The 14871-nt window shown below is 52.2% G+C and overlaps 1 protein-coding gene across 1 annotated transcript; it reads right to left on the reverse strand.

Moving 5' to 3' along the window:
- Positions 1-3057: 3057 nt before the first annotated feature.
- Gadd45g (growth arrest and DNA damage inducible gamma) lies at positions 3058-4846 on the reverse strand. Its single transcript, XM_028863798.2, has 4 exons — positions 4663-4846; positions 4081-4182; positions 3761-3974; positions 3058-3660 (listed from the first exon to the last, which is right to left on the reverse strand). Exons 1-4 carry the CDS (start codon positions 4713-4715, stop codon positions 3550-3552), a joined length of 480 nt encoding a protein of 159 aa, XP_028719631.1. The 5' UTR covers positions 4716-4846; the 3' UTR covers positions 3058-3549.
- Between the last annotated feature and the right edge of the window lie 10025 nt (positions 4847-14871).

The raw sequence follows: 14871 nt of genomic DNA on the forward strand, positions 1-14871 counted from the left end.
GGCATGGTTGACGTTTACTGCTCTGGAGCGGTACTAGGGGTTTTACACACTGAACATTAAGAATCCTGCAGAGAGCATCAGATCCTTGAAGCTGGAGCTACAGGTGGCTGTAGGCTGCCTGAGTGGGCGCTGCTAACCACTAAGCCATCCACCCAGCCCCAGCCACCTTTTCTTTTTGAGACCAAGTCTCTTACGAGCCTGAATCTCGTTAGAGGCTAGGCTGGCTGGCCAACGAGATTCAGGGATCCTTCTGTCTCTTCCTACCCAGTGCTGGGAGTATGAGTCCACAGCACTGTGCCCCCAGGCTTTTCACACATGAGGCTTTAATTCTGTGTCTTCATACCCCCAGCTCCAGGTGTCTGTCTTGCTTGCAGGCTCCAGGTGGAAAAAAGACTCAGCAGCTGGATCTAGACTTGAATGTGCGTCTTCATCCTGTGCTGACTGGAGTCTTCAAAGTCACTCTCTTCAAGGGGTCTGCAAGAAACTGCCCACTGAAAAGAAAAGTGGCAAAAGCAGATGTGGTGTGCTTGTGTGTCTGCACGATGCATACCCCAGAGGGAACCCCAAGTGTGTCCGTGCTGGGCTACAAGGTCTCTTATGACTTGCATTGTGCAAGTTTTCTCCAAATGAATTTGTAACTTTTTCTTTTCTTTTTTTTTTTTTAATTTGATTTTTGGTTTTTCAAGACAGGGTTTCTCTGTGTAACAGCTCTGGTTATCCTGGAACTTGCTTTGTAGACCAGGCTGGCCTCAAGATCACAAAGATCTGCCTGCCTCTGCCTCTCAAGTGCTAGGATTAAAAGGAGTGTGCCACCACCGCCTGGCATAACTTTTAGAAATGCAAAAAACGTCTCTCATGAAAAAAAGTGTCTTTCCAAAATCAGCCTACAACCTACAAGCTGCAAGCACCCCGACACTCAGAAGTATCACACCGCAGCTTGATGATGGCCCAGGAATCGGACTCTGCTTACCCATTTATTCTGTGGCTCTGAGCAGCCATTGGGGTGGTTGTGTGGCTGTTTTCCTCTTCCTTTCGTCATTAGCTTTTAAGTTATTAACACTAGTTTTGTGCTTTCTAGAGGCAGAGCATTGGCTCAACGCTCCTGTTCCTCAGCTGGGTGTGTATGTCATGCTTAAGCCCATACCTAGGGTTTGTCCATGCATATTCACCAATGATCACTGTAAGTATGGAATGCAAAGTGTTTATAAACACCGTGTACATGAAGGCTCGGTGTGGGCCAGTTGGTAGAGTGCTTGCCTGAGTTTCATCCCCAATAACGCACAAAATGAGCTGGGATGGCCCACACTTGTAATTCCAGCACTTCGGAGGTGAAGGCAGCAGACCCAGAGCTTCAAGGTTATCCTTAGCTACGAAGTGAGTTTGAGGCCAGGACCCTGCCTAAATAACGGCACATCATACAATGTATTTCCTGCCCTCTTAGTTCATTATAATAATGTTTACATATATGAAGGAAAAAGTAAAGAAATCCAGCGCAAATTTTGGCCACCCTCCCTCTTCCCCTCCCCCCCACTAGCCATTCAAATCTGCATGCCTTCTGTGTCCACCCCCACCTCCCCTCCCGACTGAAAATCCTTGTCTCCTAAAACTCTAACAGGTGGCCACAAAGTAAGGGCCAATCAGAGACAGCCAGGTTTCCTACCGGTTGCCAACTCAAATGTTCTACAAGGGTCTGCCAGCCTGCAGTGTTCTGCTGAGTTCATGCATTCCAGGCCACGTTCTGGGGTAATTACACCCCCTTTGTTTTAACTACAGCACACTATGGCAAGAAGTCATTTTTCCCAGCTTGCAGGTCCACTCTGCAAGACTCTCCCACCGAAGAAAAATGAGAGAAAACACCACCTAAGTGAAGTAGCAATGATATTTGGGCACAGATGTGACTGCATTCTTTCGCCGGAGTTGGTTTCCAGTAGAAAAGGGATGCTTTCCTCACCGGAAGTGTCATCGAGCTCCTGCAGTTTTCCTGTTGCCCTGTACAGGCTTCCAGAATGTGGAGTCAAGTTTTAAAAGTGGCTCTCAACCGGCAAACCAGCCTCCCTAAGCCCTGCTGGTAAATCGGCCGAATGGCCTTCTAAGAAAAACAGCACCCCACCCCTCCCTTCCCCGAAGGCTCGCGGGCTGCCGGGCAGCCGAGCTGACAGCGAGAAAGCCCCACGTGGGCTTCCCCTGACAAACCCAGCCAGCTTGGAACAGGCAGTGAAAGCCAGAAGCACTAAGCGAACAGGAAAAAGTCCTCTCACTGGGACGTGTCCCCCAGATCCTTCTCAAAAGATAATCTTGGCTCCCAAGCGTTTCTCCTCCGACTTTAAAAGGAATTGTGGGTAGCAGCAGCCCTCACTGATGTGGGCAGAGGCACTCAGAATAGGAACTGGCAGATGCCCACCCCACTCAGACTGGCTCACGCCTATTTATATAGGACTGTGCCTTCCAACTTTTGCTAAGATACTGTAACTTCCATCACGGCTGTGACAAAATGATGATTCATACTTAAAACGCAGTCACTGGTGTCATATTTGATATTAATACTTTAGTCGCGTTGCTTTTCAGAGCAATTAAAAGGAGAAAGTTCCTGAAAGCAAAAGCGGTCCACCCCCATCCACAGGCACCACGGAGGGCAGAGTTGCAGAAGGCAGCTCATTGTATTGGAAGGCACAGGGCCTCCCGCAAGCTGTTCAGATAAGCAGCTGTCGGAGGCAAGGGGGGAGGGGCAAGGGGGAGGGGAGGAACTGGAGGCAGAAGTCTCTGTTATCGGATTGGATTGCAAGCCTTGAGCTCCTGCACCGGGATGCCTTATCTCAAGTATGCTCCTGTCTTGCAAGTTTAAAATCTTCCTGAAAGGATAAAACAGTACCGGCCCCAAGTTCTCCTCCTTACCACTCGCCAGCACCCCCTCCCCCACCGCCAGCCCCAAGAGGCTGTAATTTCTTGCCCAACAGAAAGGCGGTCACAGGTGCCATAGAGCTCCATCAACCACCAGAAACACCCTTTACCACCTCCCCCTGAGATCAGAGTCCCCCTACCCTCAATAAAAGGCAGAGGTTTGTTTCAATAAGTTTATTGTGAAATTCAAAGCTTCCACGATAGCGTCCTTTAGAAAATGAAAGCATTGCCCAGGATCCGTTTTGGAAAGAGCAGTGCAGCCTGCGAAGTCCGGCTCGCTCCTGCAGCTGGCCACTCCTGCAGCTGTACCAAGTCCAGGCCGCGTGCCTTGCCTTTTCCCCTCCTTTCACTGGAAGGCTGCTGAGTCACGCCTGCCTCACCAGTCGGTTCTTCCCGGCCCTGCGGCCAACGTCCCTGCCCAGGCCTTCCTGTGCTAGCAGCCTCTCTGGACACTGGCAGAGTCCTGGGCTCGGAACAAGGTGTCCCCGCTGCCGCCAGGCCCCCTTCTTGGGAGCCTTTCGCTCCTCGCTCTCCAGGCAACACCGCCCGCCAGTCTCCATGCGCACTCGAGCGCCCTCGGAGGGCCGCTCCCGAGCCAGCAGCGCGCTAGAGCGTCACCAAGTCGATCAGACCAAGGTCCCTGCCAGACTGTCACTCGGGAAGTGTGATGCTGGGCACCCAGTCGTTGAAGCTGCGGCTCTCCTCGCAGAACAAGCTGAGTTTCTCCAAGGCAGGGTCCTTCCACGTGTCCTCATTAGGGTTCTGTATTTTAAAAAAAAAAATAACTTGGGTCAGCCAGGCTGGCCGTTGGCCAAGACGGGTGGGGGAAGAGTGGCGTGGAGAGGTAGTAGCAGCAACTCACCGAAATAAGGATGCAGTGCAGGTCTCCTGGCGCACCCGCCTCGTCGTCTGCGCCCACGATCGCCGCTAGCCGCTGCACATCACCCACGCGCACGATGTCAATGTCGTTCTCACAGCAGAACGCCTGTATCAGCGTGAAATGGATCTGCAGCGCTATGTCGCCCTCATCCTCTTCATCGGCCGCCAGCACGCAAAAGGTCACATTGTCGGGGTCCCTGCAAAGCGGATGGGAAGGGACAAGGTCAGAGTCGATGCCACCCCCAGGCCTCCCAGCCGCGCCAACCCCCACCCCTGCACGCGGCGGGGCCTCTCTCCACTCACACATTCAGGACTTTGGCGGACTCGTAGACGCCAGCGGTCAGGCAGCCCTGGCGCTGCGCCGACAGCAGAAGTTCGTGCAGCGCTTTCCCGGCGCCCTGCATCCTGTGAAAGAACAAGCCCGGTGAGTGGGGACCGGCACGGGGACGCGGTGGAGATCCCAGCCCTGACCTCCAAGTCCCAGCTGGCTCCTTAGCCGAGACCTGCCTGGCGCCAGCATTCCTGACTCCCAACTCCAACCTGGCGCCCACACACCCGGATCCCCAGTCCCGACTTGGCGCCCACACCTCTGGCACCCTAGTCATGATCTGGCGCCCTCATTCCCCATCACCCAGTCTCGACCTGGCGCCTGCACCCCCGGTTCCCTACTCCTGATCTTAGAGCCCATAGCCCGGGCTCCCCAACCCCGACCTGGTGCCAGAACCCTAGACTCTAGCTCTAGGAATAAATCCAATGTGGTCCCTCCGCCTGGGCACCTCGCTGTCAGACAGTGCATGGCTCCCACCCCGCAAACTTCCATCCTAGAAGACCCTGAAAGATCGCTACCCGACAAGTCCAATTCTCGGCACCCCAAAACCCACCTACCTGGCTGTGCTTTCCGGAACTGCGTCCTGGCCACGGACTTCTTCCAGAGTCATTGTGCGATCCACGAACAGCAAGTTATCCAAAAGTGAAGGGTGCGGAGGGAACCGAGGGAACCCGAGCGCAGGCAAGGAGCCCCACAACCCGAGCCGCGCGCCCACCACCAGCGAGTGCGCCAGGCACGGCCGCGCGGGTCCTTTTATAGACCGGCCCGCGCGACGCCGCCAGCTGGCGGGAGGCTGCGCTCCCATTGGCCAGCGCCCGCTTTCTGATGCAAATGAGGCGGCAGGCCCGCGGCTCGTGCCAGAAGGCCACGTGGGGAGGGGTGCGGGGGATGACACAGCCTCAAATCTGCCGCTTTTGTCAGGGTGTTACCAGGCAGACTGGAGCCTGCAGATTTCATCTCGCCTTTCTTTTTTGTAAGTCCTTAAAAGGAAAAAGTTAAAAAAAAAAAAACAAAAACCAACAACGTTGTTTGCTAATACGATACTGGAATTTGTGAAATGCACACTTGGAGAATGTAAAAGTCTTTTTTGCATTTATGTTTATTGCGACCTTTCTAATTTTTTCTTATTCTCAATTTGAAGTTTATAGGGCTGTTGCACTGAAACCGAAACTTAAAGTCAAAGGTTTGCAACTGCAGCTGACTCCAGGCCAAGGCCGCCACTAGAACTCAGGACTCAGCGCCTTTCAGGGTCGCGGCTGCAAGGTCTGAGCCGCCGCCCCCACCCCCACCCCCACCCCGTCCCGTCCCCCACCCCTGGCCCCTGGCAGATCGCTGTGGGGCGCGGGCAGCAGGGACCAGCAGATTGCTGCCGGCACACGCGGCTCGTTTGCATTTCTATACGGGGCACACAAAAGAGGAGGTCTGGCGTGTGGCAGTTCGCAGTGGGGACAATCGACGCTTTCTCTTTCATAGCAACACTGTCCACCTGCCGCCGGGTGGGGTGGGCAGAGCCCCGCCGCGCGCGGGGGTCGCGGGGTTGCCCGGCACGTGGGGGTCTGAGCCGCGTGCCGCTCCCCCGCCCCTGGGTGCGCACCTCTTGGACTTGCCCTGGCTGCTGGGATTCTGATGCACGCGTCCCCAGCTGCGGAAAGGGCTGTGAAGCACACAGGGCCACTACGCCCGAAACCCTGAGGTTCCGGGGTTCAGACTCCAGGAGCTTGGCACACGCTGTTCCACAATGCTTTTCCCAGAGCGCCGCCTACGGGCCGGCCTAAGAAAGATCCAGATCTCCCCATCGACCCACCCCATACAGCCTCGCGTTGACCTCTCTAGGGTCTTGGCCTGGGGCACCCTGGACACCAAGGCCTTGTGCAATATGTGCATTAATTAGATTCAGAGTAGAGCCTGCACCCAGCGCCCCGGGGCTGGGGAGCAAAAGGAGCCTGCCACCCAGGACTGATGGAACAAAAAAACCATCTGTCTGATGAGATTTTGAAATATTTCATCTACTTAAAAACGTGTCTTTAAAAGGTTCTTTTCTGATAATATCATAAATTTGGAAGCGATCTTAGGAGTTTCCTGAATTTGTCATGTGTTCCGTGAGACCTGCACATCACACTTACAGACTGCTCACCCGCTGAACGCCACACTGTGGGCGTCTGTATCTCCTGCTACGCGCAAAAGTATTCTAGGGGTTAGGAAACCCCTGGAGGTTCTCCTCCACTGAGCGCAGCCTGGGAGACCGGCTAGGGCAGAGGGCCGACACACAGTTTGCCAGACTGGGGCAAAAATCACACACACACACACACACACACACACACACACACACGCACACACGCACACACGGTAATTTTCTTCTTTTTACTGGAGCGTTCTTCAGGTGGGTGGTGAATATATACATTCAGTGCTAACTTGTGAAGTCCTTGAAGGAAGTTTTCCTGCTGCACTGGGAAACTGCGGGTTGACGAACGCCAAAGGCCAGGCGAGAGGCTGGCGTCTTGCGCCGCCCGGAGGCTGCATTGAGAACTGCAAGTGCCGGCGCTGCGGTTCCACCGAAGCCCGCGTTTGGTCTGCAAGGTCTCTCACACTCTCCAAGCCCCTTCCTGTCTGTCCCGGTGGCTTATAAAATGATGGTGATCCCTGAGTGAATACAATGTGTTTCTAAGTTGGTGCTCTTTTCAAAGTGTTAACACTTCTTAACTCTCATTAGTTTCAGATCCCGAGGAAACGTCGGAAATAATGATGTACTTGATATCTTAGCACACACCCGCCCCTGCCACTTATAGCTAGAGAACTGCTCACTTGCCAGATTGCAGGAAACTCCCCGCCAGTCCTTCCCTGACAGGAAGGCCGGTACAGGTTAGCGCAGGCTTAAGTACTTGCATTTCCAGACCCCACCCCCAGCCAGTCTGGGCCAGAAGAGATGATTGACAAGCCCCAAAGCTAGTCTACTCTACTGACATTTTAAGAGGATTCGATTACAGGAAACCCTATTTTCTGCCATAAGATACGGCCCCACACAGCTTTAATTAGGTAAGCTCTAGTGGTCCCAAAGTCCCCATCTAAATTAGGAAAGAGAGGTTTGGGGCCCAGCTGGAGGTCACAGGCAGTATTTCTGAACCCGTGGGCCACAGTGGCTACCCTCTACGAAGGGATAGGGATAGGGAGTCTATTAAAGGGAACGCCTCACCTAGGCTCCGCTTTTGAAACCCTTTGGAGGGGTGGGGATCTAGATCGGTGGGTAGAGTGTTCACAGAGTGCATCAAGACCTGATTTTATAAACCATGCACAAGAACACCGATCTGGAGTTCAAGGTCGTCCTTGAATTAAATGGTTAGCACCAGCCTGGTATACCTGAGGCCCTGTCTCGAAACTGAAGTAAAATAAAACGCTTAGGAGCATCTGGAATCTCAGCTACTTGAAAGGCTGAGGTAAGAGGATTCCTGAGTCCCAGAGTTAAAGGTTAGCCTGGTAAGTCAGAGAGACAATCCCCACTCCCAACCTCTAAAATAAATAAGTAAATACCCTCTGCAGGCGTTTGTTTTATTAGCATATTCTCTTAGTGACGTCTCCGTGACTTTGTCGGCTGGGGTGGGATTTGGGGGAAGCACGTCTCATTTGGAGGAAGATGGGTAATGATTTCTGTGAGGCATTCACTCACCTTCGAGTTTCTCACATGATATGCATTTGGAGTGTGCATGGAGAGTGACCTTAAACAGCGGCTACACACTCAGGACCCCCGTGCCCAGGACAGCTGGACCAGGGGCTTCTTCAGCTGAGGAGTCCCAGGTCCATTGCAGGAAACTTCTTTGGATCTCATAGGAAAAGACACGATTCATTGCCACTTCTTCAAATCCTGCACCTTCCCAGAAAAATGTGGAGTCCTGCTTTCTCTTGGTTAGTGGGAGGCCTGCAGCGAGTCCCCTGGGGTAATAATTAGCAGGAGTTGGCAGTTATGGGGTGCCCTGACTGCACCCTCATCTCTGGCTCATCCCCACACTCACCAGGGCCAACTGAGAACACTTGGCTCTGCAGCTTGCTAGAAGATGAACCCTGCCCATCACCTCTGTCTGCAATCCCCACCCCACCCCCCGCCCCCCAGCTGAGGACTGAACCCCGGGCTTTATGCTTGTTAGGCAAGCAAGTGCTCTACCACTGAGCTAAATCCCCAACCCCTGTCTGGAATCTTTAAAAAGAGCCTCAAGTTTGAAACAAAAGGGAACCGAGTTTTTAAGATGAGGTCCAAGACCCTCGTTTAGTGCCCGGGTTCTAGAGGTCTGGCTCTCCCAGGGCTGCAGTCTAGGTTGGCTCCATCCCAGGAAGTCCTGAGTTATTCTCAGTGCTAGCACTCACTCACCCATCCTCAAGCCTTATCCACCCCTCTCAAGACAGGGCGGTCCTTTGGGTTATTTGCAAAAGAGTGTTGCCCCAAGATCTGTCGAGGGAATGAGATCTTTATGCAAGATGCAAACCTCATCAGTAGCAGCATCCTGGCATGTAAAGGGTCCATCAGCCCTTCCCACCCTTGCCCCAAGCTCAGAGCTACATACAGGTGGGGGCATTTCACCAGACAGCTGAGACAGGAAACAGGAAACAGAGAGGGAAGCCCTTACACAGCCCGCCGGATTTCCGTGGTGAGAGCTTTCTGGAAGGTGCAATTATTCTTGGCTGTGTAGTTGCAGAGCTTGGGGGAGACAGGAGCCGGGCAGAGCCCTGACTGTCACAGGAGTTTTGCAAATTGTTCCTGAATTCCTACTTTCCCTCCCAACAGTAAGAAAGGATTGGGGACAGCAGCCCGCCACAGCCCTCATCAGGAACATAAAACAGTACACCCTAAATGAAAGACCCCGACCCCGCTAGACCAAGTGCTGGAATCTTCTGAACTTCAGGCTCCCAACCTCAGAACTGAACTTTGCCTGTCTCTCACCTAGCACGTCTGTCCTCTGTGCACCTCAGAGGGATTTTCTTTTACTTTTTTTTCTTTTCTTTTTTTTTGGGGGGGGGTGTAGGGTGGGGAGTTGTTGTTGAATTAGATTTGGGGAGGAAAAAAACAACATGACAGGCAAGCTATAAATCCTGGCAGCTGCGGGGATGAGGGAGGTGGGGAGGAGGGAGAGCGAGCCATTCTTTTTCAATTAGAGACCAGGAAAGAAGGCTGTCCCAGCTGCAGCGGAAAACTGGGGCAGCTGCGTGGGGCAGGAGAGAGGCAGAGAGACAGACAGCGACAGAGAGACAGAATACGCCTGGAGCTGGAGTGTGGGGCAAGCTTGGGGCTTGGGGACTGTATGGGGGGTGCGGGGAGTAGGAGGAAGCAGTCAGCCTTTTACTCAGAAAAGCACCGCTCCTGGAGGGCCTTCTAAAGTTGCTCCAGGAACCCCGTGCAGCCCGGAAATGAGTTTGCTCCACAGTCAGGTCCACCACTCACTACTCACAGTCCGCTGACTTGCTGGAAGGTGTAGGGGAGACTGGGTGGTGGGCATCTTCGTGTTACCCTAGTCACACCTTCAATGCCCCATCAGGCCTGCAGGCACATGTGGCCCCTGCCGGACCCCGTGGACATTTGAGTTCTGGCTAAACGGTGGAAGGTGTGCGGACACACGGTGACTGCTGCTCTGAAAACTGACGCATAGCTAGCACGTAAGAGCGACAGAGCCACAGCAAACCCCAAGCTGCAAACCCTGCCTTCTGCTCTGAAAGATAAGCTAATAAAAACATGTGAGCCCACCCGCCATAGTGGAGGGCAAAGCCAGCAAAATTTCAGGGTTCAGGGGCTGGGGAGATAGCTCAGTCGGCAAAGCGCTCGCTGCCCAAGCTCCAGGACTGGAGTTCAATCGCCAGAAGCCATGTAGAAAAAGCGGGCTGTGGGGGCCGGTGCTAATCCCAACCCTGGGGAGGAGAGGGGCTCGCTGGCCGGCCAGCCTAGCCTCATCAGTGAGTTCCAGACCAGTCAAAGACTGTCTCAAAAAAGCAAGGTGGATGGCCTCTGAGGAATGACACCTGAGGCTGATCTTGCTTCCACATGCAAAGACATGCACATGCTTCTGCACAAGCAAAACACACACACACACTCGTGTACACCCACACAGACAACCAAGGCACAAAGCTGTGTTCAGTGCTATTCACTTTGACCTTGTGTGCCCCGTTTTGGAGTTTGAGGTTAAGTTTATTTTTCTATTATGTTCCTTGCAGCGCTGTGAGTTAACCGAAGGCCGCGCACATGCTAGGCAAGCGCTCCACCACTGAGCTGCACCCCAGTCGGGAGCCTGACTGAAAGTGAGTGTTCTCCTTTGTTGACCTACCAAGTCCACTTTTATAAAGCTCTCCCAAAGGAAAACATTCAAAAATGCACGGGGCAAGAAAAGGCAAAGAGACCAAAGGAGGTACTAGAGGAACCTCAGGGGATAGAGTAGCTACAGTGGTGCTTCCAGAGCATTCCATGGCCCGATACCACCTCACAGCATGGTATGAAAGCAAGTCTGCGCTTCTGATTTTGCAAAATCTTGGGTGCGTGTGGCTGCTACTGCATAAACTGTAAAAAAATAGAAAGAGTAGCTGTGTGTCAAAGTGGAGAGATGATTGACCATGCCTTGTTTCCTTTGGCTTTGATGTAGGAGCACCTACAGCTTGATTCCCTGTGATACAAGTGAAAACTCGAGAGTGATAACCTCAGGACCAGGCATCGGCCTCGCTCCATTCAGACCATTGTGCCTGCTGATTACGGACCATATGGAGATGGATCTAGAAGCCAGACATCTGTGAGGTTTGGCTTCTAAGGAGGACACTGAGGAGTGGGACCCCTGCTTCCTACACTGTGTGATGACCATTTGACACTCTTGGGTGTCCCCTGGCTGAGGGAAGGCTGTCCTGTACAATGGGAGACTGGCTTGAGAGGCCCCTCTGAACTCTACAGCGTGCAGGGCCCACAGCCAGGAGCCAGGACCCTGGGAGAGAGCCTGCTGCCAGGACAGAAGTTCCACAGGACTGGAGGCAAAGCACTGCACACACCACAGCCAAGGGCAGAGGACAAATTCTCACTCACTCCCTCTTCGTGAAAACTTTACAGGTGCCGAGGAAACTGGTCTGAACACCTGGCAAGGTGGTGCACACCTGTGATCCCGGGACTTGGGAGGTGGAGGCAGAAGTTCAAGGCCAGCCTACATGCTGGACCTAAACCAGCAGGGACCACAAGACCCCCTGCCCCAGACAGACAGACAGACTCCATTCTTGCTGTCTGTGTGACAGATGGCAGGGTTCTAAGACCGCATGACTTACATATAGTCAACCTATTTTTGAGACTTGTGAGTGCCTCTTAATTGTTGGGTTTTATTGGTTTGGCACAAAAATGGATAACTTTTGAGCAAATTAGTATTATCACTATTACTATTTTATCTATTAGACTTTCAGAGGGCTTGCTGTGCACCAGGTACTATTGTAAGCACCACTTAAACCTCATGATGCCCCTGGGGTGTCAGTACTGGTATCCTCACTCTATAGATGAGTAAACCAGGCACACAGAAAGGTTAGTCAGCTCCACAGTGGTCACCCCGCCAGGAGGTTAACAAGCCGTGTTCCGAGCGCCCCTCCTCTGGCTGTGTTTCTGCTCATTATTCATAAGGAAGAGATGGAATTCTCTGTAAAGCATTTCCAAAGACTCTTTAGGTTGAGAACAAACTGTTTGGTTCACCAAGGACAAGATCATCATGTGCCTGAAATTTTTGAAAATATCATCTCTCCTTAATGGCTTCAAATCCAGGCGGGGTGCCTGTCCAGGATGTGGCTACAGAGTGACCTCTTGTGGTCAAAGTGAGTATTACACCCATAGAGTGCAGCCCCTCTGAAATTTCCTGGGCTCAGCCCCTGACCCTCAGTGCCCAATGGGATTGGCCATTTTCTGCTGTAACCAGTCACCCTGAGAGGGTAGGGAGATGGCTCTGTGGGTAAAGGTTCTTGGCCATGCATTCATGAGGACCTGAGTTTAAGTCCCTAGCAGTCACACCAAAAGCCAGTCATGGATGTGTGCACCAGTAACTACCGCGTGGAGGTGGGGGCAGACGGAGATGGGAGGATTCTGGAAGCACACTGGCCAGCCATTCCAGCTGAAACAACAAGCTGCAGGTTCAGCGACAGACCTTGTCTCAGGGGAATAAGGCAGAGAATGAAGGAACAGGACACTCACCTCTCACTCTGCCCTCAAGCACATGCATAAACATGTACACATGTGCACAGGCTAATGCCACAAACACAAACTTTTTGACACTCATTACCTACAAATTCACAGAAAATTCACACAGGACATACCTGCAAGGCACTGTCCTCAGGAACAGTCCAAGCCTGCAACCCGGGAGCCCCTTCCATGAATAGCCTGGCCTAGGAGGTGACAAGTTGGAACAGAACACCCATCCTTGTGGAGCTCATGTGTCAAGCTGTCCCTGCTCACCAAACCTCACCCCTCCTCACCCTACCTCTCTGTGGGTCCCTGTCCCCCATATAGCCCTGCTTCTTTCGTCCTCCCTGGTGGTCAGAGCCACCCAGAGTTCTTTAGCTACAAAGGACTTCTCCCACCATGGTGGTGCCTGTGGACCTCTGCCCAACCCAAAGCTCAGCAGCCTCAGTTTCCCTCCGGAGCAAAGCAGACAGGCAGAAGGACCTCAGCCCTGCCTACTCTGTATAATCAACATCTACACTTTTGAAGAATTAGTTTATGTTGATTGTACAGAATAATAGTTTTCATTATATTTTTAACTATGTGTGTACATGTTGACAGGTGTGTGAGCACATATGTGCATGAGTACAGGTATCACGTGCCATAGTGCATACGTGGAGGTCAGAAGACAACCTTGGGTGGCTATTCTTGCCTTCTACCTTAACAGGATCTCTTGTTTGCCTCTGCATACGCTGGCTGGTCCACCAGTTTCTGGAGAGTCTCTGGTTTCTGTCTCCTGTCTCACTGTGAGTCCTGGGGCCCCACACACAAACCTACACTACCAAGACCAGCTTTGTGGGTTCCAGGGATCCAAACTCAGGTCCTCACACTTGTATGGCTAGAGCTGAACAGTCTGATCCCAATGAACAGTCTCTTCAGCCCTTCACTGTGGCACTCTCATACGTGTGTGCACACAGTCTCTCCCTAACATCCTAATGCATGTGTGTGCACACAGTCTCTCCCCAACATCCTGACATTCTCATGTGTGATCCCAATCTCCCCTAACATCCCAATCCATGTGTGTGCACACAGTCTCTCCCCTAACATCCTGCCTTGTCTTCCTCCCTCTCCTATGGGGGTCTCTCCCCTATACAGTCTTCCTTAAATTAGCATACAAAGTATTGGGTTTTCAAACATAATCTGTTTTTATCGATCCTCCCCAAACTACTTCTCCCTTGCCTCAGATAATGAAACTGTGGGACATATACATAATGAAATTTTATCAGTTATAAAGAAAAATAAAATTTTTAGGAAAAGGGTTTGATCTGGAAATTATTATATTAAGTAAGGGTTGAACCAACCTTGCCTCACATTGTGGAGTAGCCACCAGAGAAGATTCACGTTTAAGCCAGTAAAAAGTCTTCATTAGCAGGCTGGAGACTACTCTGGATGTTCTGGACCTGAGTGCAGTCCCAGCCTTTCTCAGGATGGGCTTTTAAGAACAAAAACCACATCCTGGGTTGACACACTTCAGTTAGCAAGAACAGTTAGCCAGAAGGTGAATACAGAAGCCCAAAGGCAAGGTCAGTACATTTAGGCACTTTCCCCAGACTATGTACTTCGATGGATCAGGCATTTGTCCTGGTGCCTACATGCTGAGTTTTAAAGCCTCAGTGGTATTTCCATCATGGCGTCAGCTGTACTAAGGTGTGGGGGGGAGCACACTAAAGTCTGGTGGAAGGATGCTATACACCAAGAAGAAGCATCTCCAGAAGGTGTGTGAATGAGAAGGTAAACGTAAGAATAGGGACATGTGGCCGGGAGCGAAGTCCCAGCTGGACTCACTGGGTAACATAAATCACAGCTGGAGCCATGGTGTGACCTAAGGAGCTATGTTGGTATGTACCAGGTTTGGGATGTTGTGAGGCACTCGGGGAATGTCGCCACTAGGCAATGGTAGATGTGGGGAAACGTGAGACTCGTGAAGGCCAGGGCCACCTCTGAATTGAAGAGGACACGAAGAGGGCTAGCAAGCCCTTCAGTGTGCCGCGCAATCTGATCCCTGGTGACGGCGGAGTTTGTGGTTGTTTCGATTTGGAGGTGCTGGGGATCAGATGCAGGGCCTCACACAAGTTAGCTACACAATCCATGCCTGGGCTATACCTCCAGCCTGAATTAACGCCTGACTCATCACAGACCTCCACCAGGATGCATGCCTACTCTCACGTGACTAGCAACGGTCTCAGAACACAGACCGTCCCTCAGGACACTGGACAATGAAGTGTGCGACCCAGCCACACCTCAAATCACACGCTGGGCAGTTCCCACTGTGTGGCCCACCCCCATGTCACCCAGGAAAGAAGGGGACCCCACGAGGCTGTGAGCGGTAAGATGGTCCTCGGACCCCTCATCCAGATTCTGTTTCATGCTTGCTTTATCCTGGGTCTCATCTTCAAATACAGATACATGTTTTCTGCCTACTTACCCATCTGAGAAACATAGCCATGACTTCCGTTTCTCAGTCACAGGACCTCCCTCAAGATCTACAAGCCATGATGAAATCATCACACTCAGGAAATTCCCGTCAGAACGGTGCTTGTACCCAATCTTATTTGATTGCCAC

The sequence above is a fragment of the Peromyscus leucopus genome, chromosome 5 (genome assembly GCF_004664715.2).
Source record: "Peromyscus leucopus breed LL Stock chromosome 5, UCI_PerLeu_2.1, whole genome shotgun sequence".
In the NCBI taxonomy this organism is placed as follows: Eukaryota; Metazoa; Chordata; class Mammalia; order Rodentia; family Cricetidae; genus Peromyscus; species Peromyscus leucopus.

Excerpts from the sequence above, each read along its gene's own strand:
- Gadd45g (XM_028863798.2), bottom strand. The coding sequence starts at position 4,715 with ATGACTCTGGAAGAAGTCCGTGGCCAGGACGCAGTTCCGGAAAGCACA. Across the intron at positions 4,183-4,662 it reads GTTCCGGAAAGCACAGCCAG|GATGCAGGGCGCCGGGAAAG; the intron begins GTAGGTGGGTTT and ends GTTCTTTCACAG. Across the intron at positions 3,661-3,760 it reads TGCACTGCATCCTTATTTCG|AACCCTAATGAGGACACGTG; the intron begins GTGAGTTGCTGC and ends TTTAAAATACAG.